Source organism: Pimephales promelas, chromosome 16 (assembly GCF_988280905.1).
Source record: "Pimephales promelas chromosome 16, fPimPro1.hap1.1, whole genome shotgun sequence".
Classification (NCBI taxonomy): Eukaryota; Metazoa; Chordata; class Actinopteri; order Cypriniformes; family Leuciscidae; genus Pimephales; species Pimephales promelas.
The window spans coordinates 17,570,614-17,592,347 of record NC_142784.1 but is presented as its reverse complement, the minus strand read 5'-3'; the positions used below and the strand labels follow the sequence as shown (position 1 = coordinate 17,592,347).

The following is a 21,734-nucleotide window of genomic DNA, read 5'->3' as shown; positions in this document are numbered from 1 at the left end:
TGTTGTCCATCGTTATTCAGAACTGAGATTTCGTTGTTCTGACCCATTAACAGATATTGTGCTTCATTCTTCAGCTCCATTTTATCACAAGATAAGCGCAGTATCATCTGGCGCGTGACACCTTTCTGGATACCAGAGTCCCTCCCTTTAAGAAAGGATGTGTTATATTATTTATTGCGGTAACAATTTACATGCATTCGGAATAATCTAATTTCTATGTAATTAGGTATAATGAACTTTGCAGAATCTATTACTTGAAGTATCGTCCCCTTGGAAATATAAGGTTCTATCTGGGTTCTGAGCAGTTTTGAGATATTGAGCTTCAAAGTTTTTGCATTACATATAGGAAAATTTATATGGGGAACAAGTTTCATTCAAACATGAAAAATTACAGGGACCCTAAATGTATTCTAAACATACAATATCAAAATCCTCTCAAATTTGTAAATGGGGATTTTTGGAATGGGTCAAATGCAGATAGAACCATCTAATTCTAAAAAAAACACTTTTCGCTTAGAATTATAAGGTTCTCTATCTGCCAAAACATTATTTGAACATTTAAATAAAAAAAATAATGTTGTAACAATGTCTCAACATGTGTTAGAAAGTAAAATTTTATCCTTTCAATGACATTTATTTAATATTTTTTAGCACTTCCATGTATTTAGGACATTTCAAATTAAGCAAGGTCTAAAAATTTCCCCCAGTGCATAATCTTCCATTTTGATACCAATTTGGTGGGTAATTAAACACATTATTGCAGAAATTATACTTTAATCTTTCTTTTGCTTAGACAGAAAGCAGCCACTGTAATGCATCCGAGCAGGACTTTATTCCAGCTAAAGTGGGCCAGGTAAAATGGCTTTTTTTCTCTAGACCTCAATACATGGGCGTCGGAAGCAAAAAAAAATGTGGGTGGGTCATCCTTCAGAATTTTTTTTTTTTTTTTTTTTACTGGAGTAGATAAAATAAGTGCAAAATTGTCGTTAATACAATTAAACTATAGCTACTCCACCTTGATGAACCCCCCCTAAGAAAAGTAGGTGGACCTCTATTTCCAGGGGCGTTTCTAGGTTTCAAAAACATCAGGGGCTGAACCCGAAACATCAGGGGCTGGGGTGGGGAATAAGATAACATGATTCGATACAGAGAATAATGCATATTGCAGGCCTATATGCAGCGGCAGACTGGCATCCCTGGCACTGTAACCATACCAGCCCACATAACCACACAGTCACACACATTGAAACTTGAGGAAGTTAGGGGGGTTCCGGGGCATACCCCCCCCGAGAAAATTTGGATTTCTCAGACCTACATGTGTGCATTTTAGGGTGTTTAAAGGTCATAAAAATGGTATAACAATAGCTTTAAAAGTATGTCAGTGGGCACTGGCAGTAGCATAAAAGATGACAGATTCTTAAATATGAGAATGAGGATAAATGTTGAAATGAATGATCCACGCTTGGATGCAAATGCAGAATGTTTCTGCTTATTGTTGACGATACACAATCCATATTCCTAACAGGAATGGCCTTAATGAGAAATCTTTCAAGGATTATTTTGCATAGCCTAGATGAATTTCAATCAAACACCAGTGCAATCTGTTTGTGTCCAGACGAAAATGAGCAATTTATTAGCATTAAAGATTGGTTTCAGCAACTTGTTTCTTTCTAAGGTTAGATAATCAATTTTTTTGGCACTGATCTGTTAAGTTAAAGTTAAATTGTTCACTCAAAAAGACAGTCACTTGTCGCCACCTACTGACTTACTTAATAATGCAAGTTGGGCAAACACAGACAAGCAAATTGTGAAAAGGCTGATACTGGTGAAATATTTGAACACATTCGAGGACCATACAAATATACTTAAAAATGTTATACTAAATATATATTTATAAATATATATTTATATACTAAATATATATTTATACTAATGAATTGAGCTTATAGTTTATGTAATTAGCAAATAACATCTGTGTTAAATAATAATATATTATAAAAATGTTAATAAAGCTGACTAAATCACATGACTGCGATGTTAATTCTCCATTTTCAGTGTATGTTTTATTAAAAAAAACGCCGATTAAAAGCAGTATAAGCTCGCGAGATGAAAAGTGACATCGGTTACAATAGCTAAAGTTAGACAGAAACGTTGATGCTAGCGATATGATTTCCTAACCTGAAATAAGAGTTAAAGGGTGTACTGGATGGGCTTTTATTGCGGGTTTGGTTTTATTTGTTGGAAAAATAAATATAGAAATATAATTTGACACAAGAGGGCAATATAGCCCTATTTATGGGTTTGAGTTAAACCGTGACATCTAGCGTTTTCCAAATTGGACCAAGCGTGATTAGCCTATGTCTTGTCGTGATACGGGTTGGGCACTGAAGTTACAGAAGTTTCTTCCCGTTGCTAAGCAATAGAACTAGGTCGAGTATTTAAAAGGTTATGGTTAACACGGTTGACGTGGTTTAACGTCGATGTAACATGTTGTTTTAGCGTACCTTTTGCTTAAACGAGGAGCTGGGGGGACGCCAGAAAAATAGACATTTTACTAATTAGGCTGCTTCATTAAAAACGTGACATTTAGATGTTTTCTTCGGCGTGGATCCAGGCAAATGAATCCTTTTCACCTTGAAAATAATATAAGGCCTATATATATATATATATATATATATATATATATATATATATATATATATATATATATATATTGCATTTTAAATAATAGAACATTTCTCAGTGATCGTAAATAAAACAAAATTCCATTTTTCTCGGTTTAATGAAAACCTGACATCTACACATTTTCCAAAGTGGACTATTTAGGCTGCTTCATTAAAAATGTGACATTTAGACGTTTTCTTCGGCGTGGATCCAGGCAAATGAATCCTTTTCACCTTGAAATTAATAAAATTTTTTTTTTTTTTTTTGCTTTCTAAATAATAGACCATTTCTCAGTGATCGTCAATAAAAGAAAATTCCATTTTTCTCGGTTTAATGAAAACCAATAGGTCGTGATGGTAAGTTTTAAGTGTAACCGTGACATCTACACGTTTTCAAAAGTGGACCAACGTGTTTATTTCACGTCTTGTCACGATACCGGGTTGAAGAAATATTGTTTAGGCCACTTTTGTAGGCTATGAAATAATCACAACATAATAACGCAAGTATGGGAATTGAACTCAGGTCTTCTTGATTAAAGGCCAACGCTTTATCAAGTAAGCCACTGAATCTGTTGAGTTCAAGGGCCTATTGGACGGGGTTTTATTTGTTGGAAAAATAAATATAGAAATATAATTTGACACAAGAGGGCAGTATAGCCCTATTTGTGGTTTTGAGTTTAAACTAAACTGTGACATCTACACGCTTTCCAAAGTGGACCAACGTGATTATTTCACGTCTTGTCGTGATACGGGTTGGGCACTGAAGTTACAGGAGTTTCTTCTCGTTGCTAAGCAATGGAACTAGGTCGAGTATTTAAAAGGTGGTTAACACGGTTAACGTGGTTTAATGTCGATGTAATACGTTGTTTTTAGCGTACCTTTTGCTTAAATGAGGAGCTAGGGGGGCGCCGGAAAAATAGACATTTTATTCATTAGGCTGCTTTATTAAAATCGTGACATTTAGACGTTTTCTTCGGCATGGATCCAGGCAAATGAATCATTTTCACCTTGAAAATAATAAATGTTTGTTTTTTTTTTGTTGTTTTTTTGCATTTTAAATAATAGAACATTTCTCAGTGATCGTAAATAAAACAAAATTCAATTTTCTCGATTTAATGAAAACCAAAAGGTCGTTATGGCAGAGGCGAATAAACATCCGGATATCTCTCCAATGGAGCGTGTTAACGCAAACGTGTAAGTTTCACGTTTGAGGGGGTTTAAACCGTGACATCTACGCGTTTTCAAAAGTGCACCAAAGTGATTATTTCACGTCTTGTCACGATACCGGGTTAAAGAAATATTGTTTAAGCCACTTTGTTTGATATAGCTAATCACATCAAATTAACGCAAATATGGGAATTGAACCCAGGACTTCTTGATTAAAGCCCAACGTTTTATCAACTGAGCCACTGCATCTTTTGAGTTCAAGGGTGTATTGGACGGGTTTTTAATATTGCAGGTTTGGTTTTATTTGTTGTAAAAATAAATATAGAAATATAATTTGACACAAGAGGGCAGTATAGCCCTATTTATGGTTCTGAGTTTAAACTAAACCGTGACATCTACACGTTTTCCAAAGTGGACCAACGTGATTATTTCACGTCTTGTCATGCCTCAATATGGCTGAAATAACATGCAAACGTTTATTGTTGTAATTAAGACCCCATTAATTAAATTGTTAAATATTTGACCTATAAGCCTTAATATGGTAAAAATTAAGACATTTTAAGACTTTAAAAACTGCAAGAAAATCGACACGCTAAAGCAAATTAATCCATAAAGTTTAATAATCATTGAAAAATTATTCACTGACTATATAATTGTCAAAGTCTTTGTCTGCACCATTCTGTCTTCGTCATCTTCACTACACTTCCCAGCATCCTCTTGTCTCCACACCTGAACTCACTCCCTCAATCATCCACCTGTTCATCGTCCTGATCATCTGTCACCTGTCGTCACCTTGTTAGTGTTCATTTTGTATCTGTATTTAGTTCTCTTTGTTTCAGTCTGTGCTTGTCGGTTCTTGATTATGTTTCATGGATAGTGTGTGTAATTTTCTTCCTTGAATCCAGAGTTTCAAGAAGATTGGAGATACTTATTTTTTTGCACCAAAAAAAAAAAAAAAAAAAAAAAAAAAAAAAACCGAAAGGGATACCACTGTCGTTTTTTTCGGGTCGAAATTGTGAGTTTCTCTGATCTTCTCGAAACTCTGGATTCTGATAGAGGGCCATGAGACTTAGACCTGAGTGCAAAAATGGAGGCTTTAGACCCTTTCAGAGCTGAGATATGGACATCCCACATAGCATTGATGTTATAATATACAGTATATATCAATATCTCAGCTCTGGAAGGGTCTAGAGCCTCCATTTTTGCACTCAAGTCTAAGTCTCGTGGCCCTCTATCAGAATCCAGAGTTTTGAGAAGATTGGAGGAACTTAATTTTTCGCCCAAAAAAAAAAAAAAAACGAAAGGGGAAAAAAACTGTCGTTTTTTTTTTTCGGGTCGAATTTTTGAGTTTCGATATCTCAGCTCTGGAAGGGGCTAGAGCCTCCATTTTTGCACTCAGGTCTAAGTCTCATGGCCCTCTATCAGAATCCAGAGTTTTGGGAAGATTGGAGAAACTTAATTTTTCGCCCGAAAAAACAAAAACATAAGGGGTACCACTGTCGTTTTTTTTTTTCGGGCCGAATTTTTGAGTTTCGATATCTCAGCTCTGGAAGGGGCTAGAGCCTCCATTTTTGCACTCAGGTCTAAGTCTCATGGCCCTCTATCAGAATTTGGGAAGATTGGAGAAACTTAATTTTTCGCCCCAAAAAAAAAACGTAAGGGGTACCACTGTCGTTTTTTTTTTTCAGGCCGAATTTTTAAGTTTCGATATCTCAGCTCTGGAAGGGGCTAGAGCCTCCATTTTTGCACTCAGGTCTAAGTCTCATGGCCCTCTATCGAAATTTGGGAAGATTGGAGAAACTTAATTTTTCGCCACAAAAAAAAAAAAACGTAAGGGGTACCACTGTCGTTTTTTTTTTCGGGCCGAATTTTTGAGTTTCGATATCTCAGCTCTGGAAGGGGCTAGAGCCTCCATTTTTGCACTCAGGTCTAAGTCTCATGGCCCTCTATCGAAATTTGGGAAGATTGGAGAAACTTAATTTTTCGCCCAAAAAAAAAAACGTAAGGGGTACCACTGTCGTTTTTTTTTTTTCAGGCCGAATTTTTAAGTTTCGATATCTCAGCTCTGGAAGGGGCTAGAGCCTCCATTTTTGCACTCAGGTCTAAGTCTCATGGCCCTCTATCAAAATTTGGGAAGATTGGAGAAACGTAATTTTTCGCCCCAAAAAAAAAAACGTAAGGGGTACCACTGTCGTTTTTTTTTTTTCAGGCCGAATTTTTAAGTTTCGATATCTCAGCTCTGGAAGGGGCTAGAGCCTCCATTTTTGCACTCAGGTCTAAGTCTCATGGCCCTCTATCGAAATTTGGGAAGATTGGAGAAACTTAATTTTTCGCCACAAAAAAAAAAAAACGTAAGGGGTACCACTGTCGTTTTTTTTTTCGGGCCGAATTTTTGAGTTTCGATATCTCAGCTCTGGAAGGGGCTAGAGCCTCCATTTTTGCACTCAGGTCTAAGTCTCATGGCCCTCTATCGAAATTTGGGAAGATTGGAGAAACTTAATTTTTCGCCCAAAAAAAAAAAACGTAAGGGGTACCACTGTCGTTTTTTTTTTTTCAGGCCGAATTTTTAAGTTTCGATATCTCAGCTCTGGAAGGGGCTAGAGCCTCCATTTTTGCACTCAGGTCTAAGTCTCATGGCCCTCTATCAAAATTTGGGAAGATTGGAGAAACGTAATTTTTCGCCCCAAAAAAAAAAACGTAAGGGGTACCACTGTCGTTTTTTTTTTCGGGCCGAATTTTTGAGTTTCGATATCTCAGCTCTGGAAGGGGCTAGAGCCTCCATTTTTGCACTCAGGTCTAAGTCTCATGGCCCTCTATCAGAATTTGGGAAGATTGGAGAAACTTAATTTTTCGCCCCAAAAAAAAAACGTAAGGGGTACCACTGTCGTTTTTTTTTTCGGGCCGAATTTTTGAGTTTCGATATCTCAGCTCTAGAAAGGGCTAGAGCCTCCATTTTTGCACTCAGGTCTAAGTCTCATGGCCCTCTATCAGAATTTGGGAAGATTGGAGAAACTTAATATTTCGCCCCAAAAAAAAACCGTAAGGGGTACCACTGTCGTTTTTTTTTTTCGGGCCGAATTTTTGAGTTTCGATATCTAAGCTCTGGAAGGGGCTAGAGCCTCCATTTTTGCACTCAGGTCTAAGTCTCATGGCCCTCTATCAGAATTTGGGAAGATTGGAGAAATTTAATTTTTCGCCCAAAAAAAAAACGTAAGGGGTACCACTGTCGTTTTTTTTTCGGGCCGAATTTTTAAGTTTCGATATCTCAGCTCTGGAAGGGGCTAGAGCCTCCATTTTTGCACTCAGGTCTAAGTCTCATGGCCCTCTATCAAAATTTGGGAAGATTGGAGAAACGTAATTTTTCGCCCCCCAAAAAAAACGTAAGGGGTACCAGTGTCGTTTTTTTTTCGGGCCGAATTTTTGAGTTTCTATATCTCAGCTCTGGAAGGGGCTAGAGCCTCCATTTTTGCACTCAGGTCTAAGTCTCATGGCCCTCTATCAGAATTTGGGAAGATTGGAGAAACTTAATTTTTCGCCCAAAAAAAAAAACATAAGGGGTACCACTGTCGTTTTTTTTTTCGGGCCGAATTTTTGAGTTTCGATATCTCAGCTCTGGAAGGGGCTAGAGCCTCCATTTTTGCACTCAGGTCTAAGTCTCATGGCCCTCTATCAGAATTTGGGAAGATTGGAGAAACTTAATTTTTCGCCCCAAAAAAAACGTAAGGGGTACCACTGTCGTTTTTTTTTCGGGCCGAATTTTTGAGTTTCGATATCTCAGCTCTGGAAGGGGCTAGAGCCTCCATTTTTGCACTCAGGTCTAAGTCTCATGGCCCTCTATCAGAATTTGGGAAGATTGGAGAAACTTAATTTTTCGCCCAAAAAAAAAAAAGTAAGGGGTACCACTGTCGTTTTTTTTTTCGGGCCGAATTTTTGAGTTTCGATATCTCAGCTCTGGAAGGGGCTAGAGCCTCCATTTTTGCACTCAGGTCTAAGTCTCATGGCCCTCTATCAGAATCCAGAGTTTTGGGAAGATTGGAGAAACTTAATTTTTCTCCCAAAAAAAAAAAACGTAAGGGGTATCACTGTCGTTTTTTTTTTTTGGGCCGAATTTTTGAGTTTCGATATCTCAGCTCTGGAAGGGGCTAGAGCCTCCATTTTTGCACTCAGGTCTAAGTCTCATGGCCCTCTATCAGAATCCAGAGTTTTGGGAAGATTGGAGAAACTTAATTTTTCGCCCCAAAAAAAAAAACGTAAGGGGTACCACTGTCTTTTTTTTTTCGGGCCGAATTTTTGAGTTTCGATATCTCAGCTCTGGAAGGGGCTAGAGCCTCCATTTTTGCACTCAGGTCTAAGTCTCATGGCCCTCTATCAGAATTTGGGAAGATTGGAGAAACTTAATTTTTCGCCCAAAAAAAAAAAACGTAAGGGGTACCACTGTCGTTTTTTTTTCTGGCCGAATTTTTGAGTTTCGATATCTCAGCTCTGGAAGGGGCTAGAGCCTCCATTTTTGCACTCAGGTCTAAGTCTCATGGCCCTCTATCAGAATTTGGGAAGATTGGAGAAACTTAATTTTTCGCCCCAAAAAAAAACGTAAGGGGTACCACTGTCGTTTTTTTTTTTCGGGCCGAAATTTTGAGTTTCGATATCTCAGCTCAGGAAGGGGCTAGAGCCTCCATTTTTGCACTCAGGTCTAAGTCTCATGGCCCTCTATCAGAATCCAGAGTTTTGGGAAGATTGGAGAAACTTAATTTTTCGCCCCAAAAAAAAAAACGTAAGGGGTACCACTGTCGTTTTTTTTTTTCGGGCCGAATTTTTGAGTTTCGATATCTCAGCTCTGGAAGGGGCTAGAGCCTCCATTTTTGCACTCAGGTCTAAGTCTCATGGCCCTCTATCAGAATTTAGGAAGATTGGAGAAACTTAATTTTTCGCCCAAAAAAGAAACGTAAGGGGTACCACTGTCGTTTTTTTTCGGGCCGAATTTTTGAGTTTCGATATCTCAGCTCTGGAAGGGGCTAGAGCCTCCATTTTTGCACTCAGGTCTAAGTCTCATGGCCCTCTATCAGAATCCAGAGTTTTGGGAAGATTGGAGAAACTTAATTTTTCGCCCAAAAAAAAAAACGTAAGGGGTACCACTGTCGTTTTTTTTTTCGGGCCGAATTTTTGAGTTTCGATATCTCAGCTCTGGAAGGGGCTAGAGCCTCCATTTTTGCACTCAGGTCTAAGTCTCATGGCCCTCTATCAGAATTTGGGAAGATTGGAGAAACTTAATTTTTCGCCCCAAAAAAAAAAACGTAAGGGGTACCACTGTCGTTTTTTTTTTCGGGCCGAATTTTTGAGTTTCGATATCTCAGCTCTGGAAGGGGCTAGAGCCTCCATTTTTGCACTCAGGTCTAAGTCTCATGGCCCTCTATCAAAATTTGGGAAGATTGGAGAAACTTAATTTTTCGCCCCAAAAAAAAAAACGTAAGGGTTACCACTGTCGTTTTTTTTTTCGGGCCGAATTTTTGAGTTTCGATATCTCAGCTCTGGAAGGGGCTAGAGCCTCCATTTTTGCACTCAGGTCTAAGTCTCATGGCCCTCTATCAGAATTTGGGAAGATTGGGAGAAACTTAATTTTTCGCCCCAAAAAAAACGTAAGGGGTACCACTGTCGTTTTTTTTTTCGGGCCGAAATTTTGAGTTTCGATATCTCAGCTCAGGAAGGGGCTAGAGCCTCCATTTTTGCACTCAGGTCTAAGTCTCATGGCCCTCTATCAGAATTTGGGAAGATTGGAGAAACTTAATTTTTCGCCCAAAAAAAAAACGTAAGGGGTACCACTGTCGTTTTTTTTTTCGGGCCGAATTTTTGAGTTTCGATATCTTAGCTCTGGAAGGGGCTAGAGCCTCCATTTTTGCACTCAGGTCTAAGTCTCATGGCCCTCTATCAGAATCCAGAGTTTTTGGGAAGATTGGAGAAACTTAATTTTTCGCCCCCCCAAAAAAAAACGTTAGGGGTACCACTGTCGTTTTTTTTTCGGGCCGAATTTTTGAGTTTCGATATCTCAGCTCTGGAAGGGGCTAGAGCCTCCATTTTTGCACTCAGGTCTAAGTCTCGTGGCCCTCTATCAGAATTCGGGAAGATTGGAGAAACTTAATTTTGCGCCCAAAAAAAAACGTAAGGGGTACCACTGTCGTTTTTTTTTCGGGCCGAATTTTTGAGTTTCGATATCTCAGCTCTGTAAGGGGCTAGAGCCTCCATTTTTGCACTCAGGTCTAAGTCTCATGGCCCTCTCAGAATTTGGGAAGATTGGAGAAACTTAATTTTTCGCCCAAAAAAAAAAAACGTAAGGGGTACCACTGTCGTTTTTTTTTTCGGGCCGAATTTTTGAGTTTCGATATCTCAGCTCTGGAAGGGGCTAGAGCCTCCATTTTTGCACTCAGGTCTAAGTCTCATGGCCCTCTATCAGAATTTGGGAATATTGGAGAAACTTAATTTTTCGCCCCAAAAAAAAACGTAAGGGGTACCACTGTCGTTTTTTTTTCGGGCAGAAATTTTGAGTTTCGATATCTCAGCTCTGGAAGGGGCTAGAGCCTCCATTTTTGCACTCAGGTCTAAGTCTCATGGCCCTCTATCAGAATTTGGGAAGATTGGAGAAACTTAATTATTCGCCCCAAAAAAAAAACATAAGGGGTACCACTGTCGTTTTTTTTTTCGGGCCGAAATTTTGAGTTTCGATATCTCAGCTCTGGAAGGGGCTAGAGCCTCCATTTTTGCACTCAGGTCTAAGTCTCATGGCCCTCTATCAGAATCCAGAGTTTTTGGGAAGATTGGAGAAACTTAATTTTTCGCCCCAAAAAAAAAAAACGTAAGGGGTACCACTGTCGTTTTTTTTTCGGGCCAAATTTTTGAGTTTCGATATCTCAGCTCTGGAAGGGGCTAGAACCTCCATTTTTGCACTCAGGTCTAAGTCTCATGGCCCTCTATCAGAATTTGGGAAGATTGGAGAAACTTAATTTTTCGCCCAAAAAAAAAACGTAAGGGGTACCACTGTCGTTTTTTTTTCGGGCCGAATTTTTGAGTTTCGATATCTCAGCTCTGGAAGGGGCTAGAGCCTCCATTTTTGCACTCAGGTCTAAGTCTCATGGCCCTCTATCAGAATTTGGGAAGATCGGAGAAACTTAATTTTTCGCCCAAAAAAAAAAACGTAAGGGGTACCACTGTCGTTTTTTTTTTCGGGCCAAATTTTTGAGTTTCGATATCTCAGCTCTGGAAGGGGCTAGAACCTCCATTTTTGCACTCAGGTCTAAGTCTCATGGCCCTCTATTAGAATTTGGGAAGATTGGAGAAACTTAATTTTTCGCCCAAAAAAAAAAACGTAAGGGGTACCACTGTCGTTTTTTTTTCGAGCCGAATTTTTGAGTTTCGATATCTCAGCTCTGGAAGGGGCTAGAGCCTCCATTTTTGCACTCAGGTCTAAGTCTCATGGCCCTCTATCAGAATTTGGGAGGATTGGAGAAACTTAATTTTTCACCCAAAAAAAAAACGTAAGGGGTACCACTGTCGTTTTTTTTTCGGGCCGAATTTTTGAGTTTCGATATCTCAGCTCTGGAAGGGGCTAGAGCCTCCATTTTTGCACTCAGGTCTAAGTCTCATGGCCCTCTATCAGAATTTGGGAGGATTGGAGAAACTTAATTTTTCGCCCCCCCAAAAAAAACGTAAGGGGTACCACTGTCGTTTTTTTTTGGGCCGAATTTTTGAGTTTCGATATCTCAGCTCTGGAAGGGGCTAGAGCATCCATTTTTGCACTCAGGTCTAAGTCTCATGGCCCTCTATCAGAATTTGGGAAGATTGGAGAAACTTAATTTTTCGCCCCAAAAAAAAAACGTAAGGGGTACCACTGTCGTTTTTTTTTTTTCGGTCCGAATTTTTGAGTTTCGATATCTCAGCTCTGGAAGGGGCTAGAGCCTCCATTTTTGCACTCAGGTCTAAGTCTCATGGCCCTCTATCAGAATTTGGGAAGATTGGAGAAACTTAATTTTTCGCCCCAAAAAAAAAACGTAAGGGGTACCACTGTCGTTTTTTTTTCGGGCCGAATTTTTGAGTTTCGATATCTCAGCTCTGGAAGGGGCTAGAGCCTCCATTTTTGCACTCAGGTCTAAGTCTCATGGCCCTCTATCAGAATTTGGGAAGATTGGAGAAACTTAATTTTTCGCCCAAAAAAAAAAACGTAAGGGGTACCACTGTCGTTTTTTTTTCGGGCCGAATTTTTGAGTTTCGATATCTCAGCTCTGGAAGGGGCTAGAGCCTCCATTTTTGCACTCAGGTCTAAGTCTCATGGCCCTCTATCAGAATTTGGGAAGATTGGAGAAACTTAATTTTTCGCCCAAAAAAAAAAACGTAAGGGGTACCACTGTCGTTTTTTTTTTTTCGGGCCGAATTTTTGAGTTTCGATATCTCAGCTCTGGAAGGGGCTAGAGCCTCCATTTTTGCACTCAGGTCTAAGTCTCATGGCCCTCTATCAGAATTTGGGAGGATTGGAGAAACTTAATTTTTCGCCCCAAAAAAAAAAAACGTAAGGGGTACCACTGTCGTTTTTTTTTTGGGCCGAATTTTTGAGTTTCGATATCTCAGCTCTGGAAGGGGCTAGAGCCTCCATTTTTGCACTCAGGTCTAAGTCTCATGGCCCTCTATCAGAATTTGGGAAGATTGCAGAAACTTAATTTTTCGCCCCAAAAAAAAACGTAAGGGGTACCACTGTCGTTTTTTTTTTTCGGGCCGAAATTTTGAGTTTCGATATCTCAGCTCTGGAAGGGGCTAGAGCCTCCATTTTTGCACTCAGGTCTAAGTCTCATGGCCCTCTATAAGAATTTGGGAAGATTGGAGAAACTTAATTTTTCACCCAAAAAAAAAAACGTAAGGGGTACCACTGTCGTTTTTTTTTCGGGCCAAATTTTTGAGTTTCGATATCTCAGCTCTGGAAGGGGCTAGAACCTCCATTTTTGCACTCAGGTCTAAGTCTCATGGCCCTCTATCAGAATTTGGGAAGATTGGAGAAACTTAATTTTTCGCCCCAAAAAAAAAACGTAAGGGGTACCACTGTCGTTTTTTTTTTCGAGCCGAATTTTTGAGTTTCGATATCTCAGCTCTGGAAGGGGCTAGAGCCTCCATTTTTGCACTCAGGTCTAAGTCTCATGGCCCTCTATCAGAATCCAGAGTTTTTGGGAAGATTGGAGAAACTTAATTTTTCGCCCCAAAAAAAAACCGTAAGGGGTACCACTGTCGTTTTTTTTTCGGGCCGAATTTTTGAGTTTCGATATCTCAGCTCTGGAAGGGGCTAGAGCCTCCATTTTTGCACTCAGGTCTAAGTCTCATGGCCCTCTATCAGAATTTGGGAAGATTGGAGAAACTTAATTTTTCGCCCAAAAAAAAAACGTAAGGGGTACCACTGTCGTTTTTTTTTCGGGCCGAATTTTTGAGTTTTGATATCTCAGCTCTGGAAGGGGCTAGAGCCTCCATTTTTGCACTCAGGTCTAAGTCTCATGGCCCTCTATCAGAATTTGGGAGGATTGGAGAAACTTAATTTTTCGCCCCAAAAAAAAAAAAACGTAAGGGGTACCACTGTCGTTTTTTTTTGGGCCGAATTTTTGAGTTTCGATATCTCAGCTCTGGAAGGGGCTAGAGCCTCCATTTTTGCACTCAGGTCTAAGTCTCATGGCCCTCTATCAGAATTTGGGAAGATTGGAGAAACTTAATTTTTCGCCCCAAAAAAAAACGTAAGGGGTACCACTGTCGTTTTTTTTTTTCGGGCCGAAATTTTGAGTTTCGATATCTCAGCTCTGGAAGGGGCTAGAGCCTCCATTTTTGCACTCGGGTCTAAGTCTCATGGCCCTCTATCAGAATTTGGGAAGATTGGAGAAACTTAATTTTTCACCCAAAAAAAAAAACGTAAGGGGTACCACTGTCGTTTTTTTTTCGGGCCAAATTTTTGAGTTTCGATATCTCAGCTCTGGAAGGGGCTAGAACCTCCATTTTTGCACTCAGGTCTAAGTCTCATGGCCCTCTATCAGAATTTGGGAAGATTGGAGAAACTTAATTTTTCGCCCAAAAAAAAAAACGTAAGGGGTACCACTGTCGTTTTTTTTTCGAGCCGAATTTTTGAGTTTCGATATCTCAGCTCTGGAAGGGGCTAGAGCCTCCATTTTTGCACTCAGGTCTAAGTCTCATGGCCCTCTATCAGAATCCAGAGTTTTTGGGAAGATTGGAGAAACTTAATTTTTCGCCCCAAAAAAAAAAAACGTAAGGGGTACCACTGTCGTTTTTTTTTCGGGCCGAATTTTTGAGTTTCGATATCTCAGCTCTGGAAGGGGCTAGAGCCTCCATTTTTGCACTCAGGTCTAAGTCTCATGGCCCTCTATCAGAATTTGGGAAGATTGGAGAAACTTAATTTTTCGCCCAAAAAAAAACGTAAGGGGTACCACTGTCGTTTTTTTTTTCGGGCCGAATTTTTGAGTTTCGATATCTCAGCTCTGGAAGGGGCTAGAGCCTCCATTTTTGCATTTAGGTCCAAGTCTCATGGCCCTCTATCAGAATTTGGGAAGATTGGAGAAACTTAATTTTTCACCCAAAAAAAAAACGTAAGGGGTACCACTGTCGTTTTTTTTTTCGGGCCGAATTTTTGAGTTTCGATATCTCAGCTCTGGAAGGGGCTAGAGCCTCCATTTTTGCACTCAGGTCTAAGTCTCATGGCCCTCTATCAGAATTTGGGAAGATTGGAGAAACTTAATTTTTCGCCCAAAAAAAAACGTAAGGGGTACCACTGTCGTTTTTTTTCGGGCCGAATTTTTGAGTTTCGATATCTCAGCTCTGGAAGGGGCTAGAGCCTCCATTTTTGCACTCAGGTCTAAGTCTCATGGCCCTCTATGAGAATTTGGGAAGATTGGAGAAACTTAATTTTTCGCCCAAAAAAGAAATGTAAGGGGTACCACTGTCGGTTTTTTTTCGGGCCGAATTTTTGAGTTTCTATATCTCAGCTCTGGAAGGGGCTAGAGCCTCCATTTTTGCACTCAGGTCTAAGTCTCATGGCCCTCTATCAGAATTTGGGAAGATTGGAGAAACTTAATTTTTCGCCCCAAAAAAAAACGTAAGGGGTACCACTGTCGTTTTTTTTTCGGGCCGAATTTTTGAGTTTCGATATCTCAGCTCTGGAAGGGGCTACAGCCTCCATTTTTGCACTCAGGTCTAAGTCTCATGGCCCTCTATCAGAATTTGGGAAGATTGGAGAAACTTAATTTTTCGCCCCAAAAAAAACGTAAGGGGTACCACTGTCGTTTTTTTTCGGGCCAAATTTTTGAGTTTCGATATCTCAGCTCTGGAAGGGGCTAGAACCTCCATTTTTGCACTCAGGTCTAAGTCTCATGGCCCTCTATCAGAATTTGGGAAGATTGGAGAAACTTAATTTTTCGCCCAAAAAAAAAACGTAAGGGGTACCACTGTCGTTTTTTTTTCGGGCCGAATTTTTGAGTTTCGATATCTCAGCTCTGGAAGGGGCTAGAGCCTCCATTTTTGCACTCAGGTCTAAGTCTCATGGCCCTCTATCAGAATTTGGGAAGATTGGAGAAACTTAATTTTTCGCCCAAAAAAAAAAACGTAAGGGGTACCACTGTCGTTTTTTTTTCGGGCCAAATTTTTGAGTTTCGATATCTCAGCTCTGGAAGGGGCTAGAACCTCCATTTTTGCACTCAGGTCTAAGTCTCATGGCCCTCTATTAGAATTTGGGAAGATTGGAGAAACTTAATTTTTCGCCCAAAAAAAAAAACGTAAGGGGTACCACTGTCGTTTTTTTTTCGAGCCGAATTTTTGAGTTTCGATATCTCAGCTCTGGAAGGGGCTAGAGCCTCCATTTTTGCACTCAGGTCTAAGTCTCATGGCCCTCTATCAGAATCCAGAGTTTTTGGGAAGATTGGAGAAACTTAATTTTTCGCCCCAAAAAAAACGTAAGGGGTACCACTGTCGTTTTTTTTCGGGCCAAATTTTTGAGTTTCGATATCTCAGCTCTGGAAGGGGCTAGAACCTCCATTTTTGCACTCAGGTCTAAGTCTCATGGCCCTCTATCAGAATTTGGGAAGATTGGAGAAACTTAATTTTTCGCCCAAAAAAAAAACGTAAGGGGTACCACTGTCGTTTTTTTTTCGGGCCGAATTTTTGAGTTTCGATATCTCAGCTCTGGAAGGGGCTAGAGCCTCCATTTTTGCACTCAGGTCTAAGTCTCATGGCCCTCTATCAGAATTTGGGAAGATTGGAGAAACTTAATTTTTCGCCCAAAAAAAAAACGTAAGGGGTACCACTGTCGTTTTTTTTTCGGGCCGAATTTTTGAGTTTCGATATCTCAGCTCTGGAAGGGGCTAGAGCCTCCATTTTTGCACTCAGGTCTAAGTCTCATGGCCCTCTATCAGAATTTGGGAAGATCGGAGAAACTTAATTTTTCGCCCAAAAAAAAAAACGTAAGGGGTACCACTGTCGTTTTTTTTTTCGGGCCAAATTTTTGAGTTTCGATATCTCAGCTCTGGAAGGGGCTAGAACCTCCATTTTTGCACTCAGGTCTAAGTCTCATGGCCCTCTATTAGAATTTGGGAAGATTGGAGAAACTTAATTTTTCGCCCAAAAAAAAAAACGTAAGGGGTACCACTGTCGTTTTTTTTTCGAGCCGAATTTTTGAGTTTCGATATCTCAGCTCTGGAAGGGGCTAGAGCCTCCATTTTTGCACTCAGGTCTAAGTCTCATGGCCCTCTATCAGAATCCAGAGTTTTTGGGAAGATTGGAGAAACTTAATTTTTCGCCCCAAAAAAAAAAAAACGTAAGGGGTACCACTGTCGTTTTTTTTTCGGGCCGAATTTTTGAGTTTTGATATCTCAGCTCTGGAAGGGGCTAGAGCCTCCATTTTTGCTCTCAGGTCTAAGTCTCATGGCCCTCTATCAGAATTTGGGAAGATTGGAGAAACTTAATTTTTCACCCAAAAAAAAAACGTAAGGGGTACCACTGTCGTTTTTTTTTCGGGCCGAATTTTTGAGTTTCGATATCTCAGCTCTGGAAGGGGCTAGAGCCTCCATTTTTGCACTCAGGTCTAAGTCTCATGGCCCTCTATCAGAATTTGGGAGGATTGGAGAAACTTAATTTTTCGCCCCCCCAAAAAAAACGTAAGGGGTACCACTGTCGTTTTTTTTTGGGCCGAATTTTTGAGTTTCGATATCTCAGCTCTGGAAGGGGCTAGAGCATCCATTTTTGCACTCAGGTCTAAGTCTCATGGCCCTCTATCAGAATTTGGGAAGATTGGAGAAACTTAATTTTTCGCCCCAAAAAAAAACGTAAGGGGTACCACTGTCGTTTTTTTTTTTCGGGCCGAATTTTTGAGTTTCGATATCTCAGCTCTGGAAGGGGCTAGAGCCTCCATTTTTGCACTCAGGTCTAAGTCTCATGGCCCTCTATCAGAATTTGGGAAGATTGGAGAAACTTAATTTTTCGCCCAAAAAAAAAAACGTAAGGGGTACCACTGTCGTTTTTTTTTCGGGCCGAATTTTTGAGTTTCGATATCTCAGCTCTGGAAGGGGCTAGAGCCTCCATTTTTGCACTCAGGTCTAAGTCTCATGGCCCTCTATCAGAATTTGGGAAGATTGGAGAAACTTAATTTTTCGCCCAAAAAAAAAACGTAAGGGGTACCACTGTCGTTTTTTTTTCGGGCCGAATTTTTGAGTTTCGATATCTCAGCTCTGGAAGGGGCTAGAGCCTCCATTTTTGCACTCAGGTCTAAGTCTCATGGCCCTCTATCAGAATTTGGGAAGATTGGAGAAACTTAATTTTTCGCCCAAAAAAAAAAACGTAAGGAGTACCACTGTCGTTTTTTTTTTTTCGGGCCGAATTTTTGAGTTTCGATATCTCAGCTCTGGAAGGGGCTAGAGCCTCCATTTTTGCACTCAGGTCTAAGTCTCATGGCCCTCTATCAGAATTTGGGAGGATTGGAGAAACTTAATTTTTCGCCCCAAAAAAAAAAAACGTAAGGGGTACCACTGTCGTTTTTTTTTTGGGCCGAATTTTTGAGTTTCGATATCTCAGCTCTGGAAGGGGCTAGAGCCTCCATTTTTGCACTCAGGTCTAAGTCTCATGGCCCTCTATCAGAATTTGGGAAGATTGCAGAAACTTAATTTTTCGCCCCAAAAAAAAACGTAAGGGGTACCACTGTCGTTTTTTTTTTTCGGGCCGAAATTTTGAGTTTCGATATCTCAGCTCTGGAAGGGGCTAGAGCCTCCATTTTTGCACTCAGGTCTAAGTCTCATGGCCCTCTATAAGAATTTGGGAAGATTGGAGAAACTTAATTTTTCACCCAAAAAAAAAAACGTAAGGGGTACCACTGTCGTTTTTTTTTCGGGCCAAATTTTTGAGTTTCGATATCTCAGCTCTGGAAGGGGCTAGAACCTCCATTTTTGCACTCAGGTCTAAGTCTCATGGCCCTCTATCAGAATTTGGGAAGATTGGAGAAACTTAATTTTTCGCCCAAAAAAAAAAAACGTAAGGGGTACCACTGTCGTTTTTTTTTTCGAGCCGAATTTTTGAGTTTCGATATCTCAGCTCTGGAAGGGGCTAGAGCCTCCATTTTTGCACTCAGGTCTAAGTCTCATGGCCCTCTATCAGAATCCAGAGTTTTTGGGAAGATTGGAGAAACTTAATTTTTCGCCCCAAAAAAAAACCGTAAGGGGTACCACTGTCGTTTTTTTTTCGGGCCGAATTTTTGAGTTTCGATATCTCAGCTCTGGAAGGGGCTAGAGCCTCCATTTTTGCACTCAGGTCTAAGTCTCATGGCCCTCTATCAGAATTTGGGAAGATTGGAGAAACTTAATTTTTCGCCCAAAAAAAAAACGTAAGGGGTACCACTGTCGTTTTTTTTTCGGGCCGAATTTTTGAGTTTTGATATCTCAGCTCTGGAAGGGGCTAGAGCCTCCATTTTTGCACTCAGGTCTAAGTCTCATGGCCCTCTATCAGAATTTGGGAGGATTGGAGAAACTTAATTTTTCGCCCCAAAAAAAAAAAAAACGTAAGGGGTACCACTGTCGTTTTTTTTTTGGGCCGAATTTTTGAGTTTCGATATCTCAGCTCTGGAAGGGGCTAGAGCCTCCATTTTTGCACTCAGGTCTAAGTCTCATGGCCCTCTATCAGAATTTGGGAAGATTGGAGAAACTTAATTTTTCGCCCCAAAAAAAAACGTAAGGGGTACCACTGTCGTTTTTTTTTTTCGGGCCGAAATTTTGAGTTTCGATATCTCAGCTCTGGAAGGGGCTAGAGCCTCCATTTTTGCACTCAGGTCTAAGTCTCATGGCCCTCTATCAGAATTTGGGAAGATTGGAGAAACTTAATTTTTCACCCAAAAAAAAAAACGTAAGGGGTACCACTGTCGTTTTTTTTTCGTGCCAAATTTTTGAGTTTCGATATCTCAGCTCTGGAAGGGGCTAGAACCTCCATTTTTGCACTCAGGTCTAAGTCTCATGGCCCTCTATCAGAATTTGGGAAGATTGGAGAAACTTAATTTTTCGCCCAAAAAAAAAAACGTAAGGGGTACCACTGTCGTTTTTTTTTCGAGCCGAATTTTTGAGTTTCGATATCTCAGCTCTGGAAGGGGCTAGAGCCTCCATTTTTGCACTCAGGTCTAAGTCTCATGGCCCTCTATCAGAATCCAGAGTTTTTGGGAAGATTGGAGAAACTTAATTTTTCGCCCCAAAAAAAAAAAACGTAAGGGGTACCACTGTCGTTTTTTTTTCGGGCCGAATTTTTGAGTTTCGATATCTCAGCTCTGGAAGGGGCTAGAGCCTCCATTTTTGCACTCAGGTCTAAGTCTCATGGCCCTCTATCAGAATTTGGGAAGATTGGAGAAACTTAATTTTTCGCCCAAAAAAAAACGTAAGGGGTACCACTGTCGTTTTTTTTTTCGGGCCGAATTTTTGAGTTTCGATATCTCAGCTCTGGAAGGGGCTAGAGCCTCCATTTTTGCATTTAGGTCCAAGTCTCATGGCCCTCTATCAGAATTTGGGAAGATTGGAGAAACTTAATTTTTCACCCAAAAAAAAAACGTAAGGGGTACCACTGTCGTTTTTTTTTTCGGGCCGAATTTTTGAGTTTCGATATCTCAGCTCTGGAAGGGGCTAGAGCCTCCATTTTTGCACTCAGGTCTAAGTCTCATGGCCCTCTATCAGAATTTGGGAAGATTGGAGAAACTTAATTTTTCGCCCAAAAAAAAACGTAAGGGGTACCACTGTCGTTTTTTTTCGGGCCGAATTTTTGAGTTTCGATATCTCAGCTCTGGAAGGGGCTAGAGCCTCCATTTTTGCACTCAGGTCTAAGTCTCATGGCCCTCTATGAGAATTTGGGAAGATTGGAGAAACTTAATTTTTCGCCCAAAAAAGAAATGTAAGGGGTACCACTGTCGGTTTTTTTTCGGGCCGAATTTTTGAGTTTCTATATCTCAGCTCTGGAAGGGGCTAGAGCCTCCATTTTTGCACTCAGGTCTAAGTCTCATGGCCCTCTATCAGAATTTGGGAAGATTGGAGAAACTTAATTTTTCGCCCAAAAAAAAAAACGTAAGGGGTACCACTGTCGTTTTTTTTTCGTGCCAAATTTTTGAGTTTCGATATCTCAGCTCTGGAAGGGGCTAGAACCTCCATTTTTGCACTCAGGTCTAAGTCTCATGGCCCTCTATCAGAATTTGGGAAGATTGGAGAAACTTAATTTTTCGCCCCAAAAAAAAACGTAAGGGGTACCACTGTCGTTTTTTTTTCGGGCCGAATTTTTGAGTTTCGATATCTCAGCTCTGGAAGGGGCTACAGCCTCCATTTTTGCACTCAGGTCTAAGTCTCATGGCCCTCTATCAGAATTTGGGAAGATTGGAGAAACTTAATTTTTCGCCCCAAAAAAAACGTAAGGGGTACCACTGTCGTTTTTTTTCGGGCCAAATTTTTGAGTTTCGATATCTCAGCTCTGGAAGGGGCTAGAACCTCCATTTTTGCACTCAGGTCTAAGTCTCATGGCCCTCTATCAGAATTTGGGAAGATTGGAGAAACTTAATTTTTCGCCCAAAAAAAAAACGTAAGGGGTACCACTGTCGTTTTTTTTTCGGGCCGAATTTTTGAGTTTCGATATCTCAGCTCTGGAAGGGGCTAGAGCCTCCATTTTTGCACTCAGGTCTAAGTCTCATGGCCCTCTATCAGAATTTGGGAAGATTGGAGAAACTTAATTTTTCGCCCAAAAAAAAAAACGTAAGGGGTACCACTGTCGTTTTTTTTTCGGGCCAAATTTTTGAGTTTCGATATCTCAGCTCTGGAAGGGGCTAGAACCTCCATTTTTGCACTCAGGTCTAAGTCTCATGGCCCTCTATTAGAATTTGGGAAGATTGGAGAAACTTAATTTTTCGCCCAAAAAAAAAAACGTAAGGGGTACCACTGTCGTTTTTTTTTCGAGCCGAATTTTTGAGTTTCGATATCTCAGCTCTGGAAGGGGCTAGAGCCTCCATTTTTGCACTCAGGTCTAAGTCTCATGGCCCTCTATCAGAATCCAGAGTTTTTGGGAAGATTGGAGAAACTTAATTTTTCGCCCCAAAAAAAACGTAAGGGGTACCACTGTCGTTTTTTTTTTCGGGCCAAATTTTTGAGTTTCGATATCTCAGCTCTGGAAGGGGCTAGAACCTCCATTTTTGCACTCAGGTCTAAGTCTCATGGCCCTCTATCAGAATTTGGGAAGATTGGAGAAACTTAATTTTTCGCCCAAAAAAAAAACGTAAGGGGTACCACTGTCGTTTTTTTTTCGGGCCGAATTTTTGAGTTTCGATATCTCAGCTCTGGAAGGGGCTAGAGCCTCCATTTTTGCACTCAGGTCTAAGTCTCATGGCCC

General features: G+C 40.4%; 1 protein-coding gene across 1 annotated transcript in view; it reads right to left on the bottom strand.

Annotated features, from left to right (window-relative positions):
• Window positions 1-21,734, bottom strand: part of c4 (complement component 4) — a 72,192-nt gene that overhangs the window by 637 nt on the left and 49,821 nt on the right. Inside the window, exon 40 of the mRNA XM_039670492.2 lies at window positions 1-145. Coding sequence (XP_039526426.2) covers window positions 1-145 — 145 coding nt within the window. The remainder of the gene's footprint in view (window positions 146-21,734) is intronic.